The 7031-nt window shown below is 34.6% G+C and overlaps 1 protein-coding gene across 1 annotated transcript; it reads left to right on the top strand.

The window, feature by feature from the left end:
- Positions 1 to 1170: 1170 nt before the first annotated feature.
- On the top strand, positions 1171 to 5898 carry LOC146157254 (monoglyceride lipase-like). Its single transcript, XM_083387489.1, has 8 exons — positions 1171 to 1360; positions 1698 to 1803; positions 2057 to 2163; positions 2634 to 2770; positions 3027 to 3134; positions 3486 to 3575; positions 3852 to 4067; positions 5155 to 5898. Exons 1-8 carry the CDS (start codon positions 1342 to 1344, stop codon positions 5251 to 5253), a joined length of 882 nt encoding a protein of 293 aa, XP_083243615.1. The 5' UTR covers positions 1171 to 1341; the 3' UTR covers positions 5254 to 5898.
- Positions 5899 to 7031: the final 1133 nt, after the last annotated feature.

Genomic DNA, 7031 nt, shown 5'->3' with positions numbered 1-7031 from the left:
AAGTGAGTAATGAGGCCATATCACCACTGCTAGTCTAAACCTATTAATGTCCATATTTGGTAACCACAAGGGAAAGACATTGACCACCGTGCTATCAGAACTCCACTACATCGAAACTAAAACAAACTGTCGAGTCTGGTTTGCAGTAGAATTTGAATAAAAACTCACGTCAACGAAAAGCGTGCTTTAGGGTTTAACAGTGAACTGGCCAGTTAAAGATCTCTGTAGGCAGGATGCAAACGGGAAAAGGAAACAGCCCTAACGATTTCAAACAGACTTTTCGAAGCCGCACGCAAAACAAACACGTCAAATACTAATAAATAGTGATGCCCTCCTTCTACAAGTTAAATATGGAACAAATACAGATGCCCGCTTTCTACAAGTTGAATATTGAAATATATTCTTTCCAACCGGCGGCCTACTAATTTAACTGTTATAAAATAAGTGTTATTTTCTCGTTTTGTCTACTTATGTTATATGGGCCTAGCTAATAAAGTTTTGTCACGATACGACTATGGCTTGTGTGGGATTAGTATACCGGACCTAGTCACATTATTGCATCTCTTGTAACTTAAGTGTCATATGCCCTGCGGGCAGTCTTATTAAAAAAATAGTTGCGGTCTCCCTGGCTTCAAACTTGGAGCTATTTGTTGTACTACCTGTTGTCTGAATCGCAAATTTCTTTTTTGCCCTGTAATTGTGCCCCGATGCAAAACCGCAGGCTTTAGAATGGCCATGAGAACTGCAAAAATTGAGAGATGTACTTGAGCCTAAACGCTGATTGAGACGTTTGGAGTTTTCATTATCTACCGATCTGTTTGCATCATTTGTTGTGTACATTTTTTTCAAAATCAATTGCTGTTTAACTAGATATAAGACTTGCGGATTTAGTAAGAGAAATAAGCTTGCAAGATATAAAGCTTCAACTTACAAGATATAAAGCTGCTTAAGTTGTTTAAAGCCGCAAAATTCCACAGAAGCCGCAAAATTGCAACAGGAAACCACAATTCTTAACGACATCCTTTCGGGTAAAACGCGTCTACAAAAATTCAGCAGAATTGCGTGTATTTAGCAGAGCAAGTATTAAACAAAAACAAAACAAGTTTTTACTAGAGCAGTATTGCAAAACAACGAAATCATTAAACCTAACACACTACAGCGTATTTACAAGACCGTTATAAAAAGACGCTGCGAATAAAAACAGCTGTTGATGTCAATACACTACATACGATACATGTTTCAGGCAGACTTGTACAGCTTTGTTTACTGTAAATCGAGGAGGTCAGTCGACGCGGTGAACTAAAGCTGCCACTTTCGAAGGGACTATTTGGACAACTAATCATGGAAAGTAAAGTGTCAGGTTGGTACTTACTTGGTTGCTCTTGCTGAGCAGACACTGTGCATTGAAGTGATTAATTTGTATTGGAGCTTGACTTAATTTGTGCATTGTCACTCTCATTGAAGAAAAGCCTGTTTAGTTTGGGCAGCCTGTTTTAAACTGCAGCTAGTTAAGGCAAATTTATTGCACAACACTTCAAAATATTTGCAGCAATCTAAAGTGAGGTAATTACAGAATAGACCAATGAAACAACTTAATTAGTAGGCAATAGGCAGTTTGAATTAATTTAATATTTTAATTGCTACTTTTAAGTTTTTGGCATGACTTCTATTTCTAACATGTTTCATTTTTTGCACAGATAAGAAAACATTTTCAGGAAAGAAGTTTTCAGATGTCGACCACTTTGTCAACTCATCAGGGCAATGTATTTTCTGCAGATATTGGAAACCAGAATGTGAACCGAAGTAACTGATATATTGCCATTAACAACTGCTTTTTTGTCCTTGAAAAAATAAACTGTTTTTTTAAGATATATAATTGTTTTACAGTTTTGTTAAACCATTTAATTGTTTTGTAGCTGTTTATAGTTGTTTGTTTGTTTTATCGGGTATTTGATATTTGCCGTCATACATTTTATTCCTATGTCATTAAAGTTGTTTTAATGAAGACTATGTAATTCATAATTTTATTCTAAATAACAAACTATTTTAACTTTAGAGCCATGATCATGATAGTGCATGGATTTGGAGAGCACAGTGGCCGTCATGCCATCATTGCAAAAATGTTCACAGAAATGGGATTACTTGTCTTCTGTCACGATCATGGTAAGGCCAAAATGTCTTTTACTTCTTACAGTTTTTCAAGGCAATGAATTAGTGCTTTCCGAGGGTTGCGGGACTTTCGGCCAACTGGTGGGTCATTAAGCTATTTGGGTGGGCTGCAATGCATTTGTAAATGTTATAGTTTTTACAAGTAATGATATCCCTATTAGCAAGAGCCAATGTTACATTTTCATGAAAAAATAACTATGCAGCGATTAAAGTGTGCATTGTTTCTAATGTTTAATATACAAACTCAAGTTTCTCATTAAAAGTAAATGGCTTGTTTATATGTGTCTAACATATGCTTATTTTATGTGTTACACTAAAAAGGAAATCAAATTGCCTTGCAATGAAAAAAAAAAGGTTGGGTAGCACTGCTATAGATAATATCCTGTCAAAATAACTAGAACGAATCAATTTAAATGAAATACCGCTAAAATTAAACACTTATATAAATGCACATCTTAATTTAGCTGGACACGGTGAAAGTGAAGGTTACCGCCTTGATCTGGTCGATTACAAGCAATATCTAGCCGACATGTTGCAGCACTGCAAGCTTATGAAAGAGAAGCATCCATCGTTGCCCTTGTTTGTATATGGACATTCCATGGTAAGTGTCTCTCTGAGATGTGTAATGAAAAATACCCTGCTAACAATTTTCATGCCTTGTTTGTTTTCCATTGAAATAGTAGCTGTAATGTAAAATTCCCATTTAACTGGTGCAATAATTCACTTTAACAATCTACAAAACTATTAAAGCAAAACTTAAAAAATGTTTTCCTAAATTGCTGAAATTATTCAACCCTAAAAATACTTGAAAGAAACACCTCAGTAATTTTTTGTTTAACCTTTTTTTGTTTGTATAGGGTGGTGCACTTGCAGCATTGTTTGTTCACCAAAATCCCGATGTGACAGACAAAGTTGTTATTTCCTCACCAATGCTGGTAACAGATGAAGCCATGACTCCCTTCAAGGTAAACTGCTTTGTTTTCCCTTACCTTGTTCTCTTGGTAGTGTATATAAATTAATACAAAAAAATCAACTTTCAAATATGATATTCTTACACTCATTTATTCTACATGTATTATAATCCAGAAAAAAAAACTTTGTATAAATATTTTTAGAAGTGCATGTCATAAAGTGGTTAGCTCCAGTAGGGCTGATCACAGTACATACTCATGTGGATTCAAAGACTCAGTAAATTGAAGTGTTTACATTCTAAATATGATGAATGTTTACCGTCAAATAAACAGGCTTAGCTGGACAGTAGAATGATTAATCACAAATTAAATTTAAACATGTACCTTAAAATATGACTTGTCTAGGTTTTCATGGCAAAATGGCTGTCACCCGTGATGCCACGTGTTGCTGTTGGAGCTTTGGACACAAGTGCAATCTCACGAGTTAAAGAAGAGGTTGGTTGATAATGCATTGTTTTTGTTACTTCCGGGCAGTATTTCCATGTTTATTGAATATATGTGCGACAGTGCTCTGGGCTATTAAATCACGAGCCAATAAATTTTTAGAAAATCCTATTTGCGGAGTGTTCCTTTACACAAATTTACCTTGTGTATTTTTATATCCCGGCTACATATAGTTTTGTTTAATAAATTGTTGAAACAAGGTTTTATTGCCATTGCAGTAAGTAAGTCGGTGTTAACATGTTTTATACCAAAATTGTTTCTTTGCAGGTTGCCAGGTACAACACCGATCCGTTGAACTACCACGGCAGTGTACTCTGTCGTACAGGTTACCAGCTTTACCTAATTATAAATGAGGCTACAAAAGTAATGCCAAACATTAAGTTTACATTCCTTGTTCTGCATGGCGAGGCTGATGGCCTCTGTCAGGTATCTGGATCCAAGAATCTGTTCGCACAAGCCAAGTCCACAGACAAGGAAATCAAGGCAAGTTACAGAATTTTATTGCAATTATTAATTTTAGTAGAAGTTTTGCGATAATATTACATCAGACCCAAAACTAGATGCCGAGGTATAGTATCGGTACTCATCTGATACTGGGGTGGTAGAGGTCCCCATCTGATACCAAATTTATTTGCGTACTACAGCCATGGTTTGCAATCCATTATACTGTTTTGTATAATTTAAATATAGAAAAAAATATATTATCTAAAATTAGAGATGAATAGGGTTCCCGTAAAAGTAATTTTGGCCTTTTAATATACCTTGAAATTAAAGTTTTGTCTACTTAAGTTGTAATTAAATTTTTGGTATTATATCGCAGTACTTTTTGTCCAACATGGGGGGGGGGTCATCATTATTACGTTTTAATCGAGGGTTTAGATTTTGCACTCACCACTCGCCCATGTGAGTGCAATTCGGTCAAGTGCTGATTGACACCCAAGATCTTAATTTAATAATCCGTAATATTTAACTACAACAAGATATTGACCAAACACTTTGCACGTCCCGGTGGAAAGTTTTCTTCACTCAATATTTTACCTACGACCCGCGGGCCGCCAAAGTAAATCATCCGGCCCACCAGTCCCCCCACCTCTTTTCCAAACTAGACAAGAGGTCGTTTCCCCCTTCTTTTGTCTATTTTAACTACATGAATATAAAAATGTTGCGTTCTTCGGGCGAATCTTGGTCCGTTTCAAGTAATTCTTTGTAGCCTAAAGGCCCCCGCTGACTCGCTTTTAATCCAAACAAACACGAACGCATTTTTCGCGCTTCGCACAAACGCTTCAACAATCAACGCTTTTTTAAATGTAGGCTAATTAGCTGATTTCCAAATGCCAAAAACCTTGGTCAGTCCCCGATTATCAGTTATTGGAATAAAATGCAATTAAAACTATACATTTAAACAAAATTATCAGTTTTAAACTTTTAATTTCTTATGACCCGCCGGTACCTTGGAGTAGAAAATAGTTATTTTCCTAAGCAACTAATTTGTTTAATAATTTTTTAAGAGATTTTACTCTGTGCAAATGACATAACAAAAGCTCGCTAAACCATTATTTTTAAACGCCAGATTTTTCCCGGTGGATTTCACGAGCTTGTTCATGACGAAAAACAAACTTCTGAAGAGTTTCTGTCCTGCATCCGAAACTGGTTGGAGAAGCGAATGTAAAAAAAAAAAACTTTAACTGCGTGATCCGTAATATATGTACAAACAGAAATGTGTTGTTTTTTTGAAACTCTTGATTCAAAACGTTACTTCTCTTTCAACCTTTCAAGTTATTTCTTGAACAAGGTTTTTTTTTACGTATATACACATTGTAGTAAACTATTGTGTGAATGAAAAACTATGTAGAAAAATGTTCTTTCTGTGTCTTTAATGTGTTTTTTTTAAAGATGAAAAATTTAAAGATACAATTCTATATAGTACTGTTGATTTTTTAAAAGCTTGTCTGATTTTTTTATTTTTTTTTGTCGATAAATGCCTTATGTATTGCTGATTGTCCAAACGTTTTTTTGTTTATATGAACTTAACAATTTAAATTATTTAAACCTTTAGTTATGCTTTATCTATACCTGCCATATTAATGTCAACTCATACATTGTTTTTACTTTTCGTATATATGTGAGGATGTGCATAGTAGGTTGATTTTGGTGCACTGGGTTGTTTTTAACTAATTTGTAAACCTTTAAATTGAATCGTGTGGTGTCTTCCAACTAGAATAACACAAGATTCAAATGTTTTTTTTATGACTTTGTACTTCCTTAATGTATTATTTTTTGTAATATGTACATGTTTATGCAGTTTGTCGTTGAAATAAATTGCTCAGTTTTATGTTCACTGTTTGTCTGTCTATTTCAGCTACTCATATTTGAACCCAAATTATTTAAAATAAACAACATTGTTACCCACGACTGAAATAATTGACCTTTGTTTGCTATAGATAGATAGAATGCACGGAAATTTTTAGACACGACAATGTGGACACTAGTGTATTGACTACTGACTATTTACATCTCTAGCGGTAGCAATATTTGCCCAACCTGAGTCCTTCTCCGATTAAACAACCGAACCGTACAAACAGCAGCATTCGAACCCACGTTTTCCTACAATATCACAGAACTACATTAAACTTCGAGTTTGTGATACAAGTTACTTTAAAAACCTAACAAAAATCATGCCTAAACACATTTTAAGAGTTAATCCCAAGAAGCGCAAATTGTGAACCAATATACATTTAGGTTGCACATTTCCCTCTTTCCAGTCAAACAAAAAACGATCCATGTCTTTAGAACCTTATATTATCCTGGGTATAGCCTAGCCCTATCAAACAAACGTTAATCTATTGTTTTATTGTTGAGAACAGGACCATTTCTTGGGTACATTATGCACGGATCGGTAATGTAGCTTGATAATAAATTGCAAGGCCAAAAAGGTCGAGTAGATCGACATCATCTTGATTAAGACGTTTCGATACGAGCTTGTATCATCTTTCAGTTAATGTCACATTTTATGAAGATGATACAAGCTCGTATCGAAACGTCTTAATCAAGATGATGTCGATCTACTCAACCTTTTGGGCCTTGCAATCTATTATCAAGGAACATTTCTGATATACATATTTATTGCCTAATTTGTTTGTTTTGTTGAACATGGCCTGTCTTTCACCGAAAGTCGAAAATTACAAATAAAAAAATAGAACACGTTTATTTTTAAATGGCGTGAGTTCCTTTATTAATTTATTGTGAAATGCTATTTATTTCAATATTAGGTGTACGCGTATTATTTTTTTCCCAACACCATAGAATTCACCTTTAGAATATTATCGCACTTCGCTGTTTTTTTTTCCTTTTTATTCGACCAGTGTAGTAACAAAACTTTAGGTGGGCAAATATTCAATTTATATGCAGGATTTAAAAATAATGCGTACGCATTTCTTGCAATTGACA

This window comes from Ascidiella aspersa, chromosome 4 (genome assembly GCF_963924565.1).
Source record: "Ascidiella aspersa chromosome 4, kaAscAspe10.2, whole genome shotgun sequence".
NCBI lineage: Eukaryota > Metazoa > Chordata > Ascidiacea > Phlebobranchia > Ascidiidae > Ascidiella > Ascidiella aspersa.
This window is presented reverse-complemented; position numbering and strand designations above follow the sequence as displayed.

Bases quoted from the DNA above. Each gene is read 5' to 3' on its own strand.
- LOC146157254 (XM_083387489.1), top strand. The intron at 3,135-3,485 runs GTAAACTGCTTT...TGACTTGTCTAG, and splicing joins AAGCCATGACTCCCTTCAAG to GTTTTCATGGCAAAATGGCT. The intron at 3,576-3,851 runs GTTGGTTGATAA...GTTTCTTTGCAG, and splicing joins TCTCACGAGTTAAAGAAGAG to GTTGCCAGGTACAACACCGA.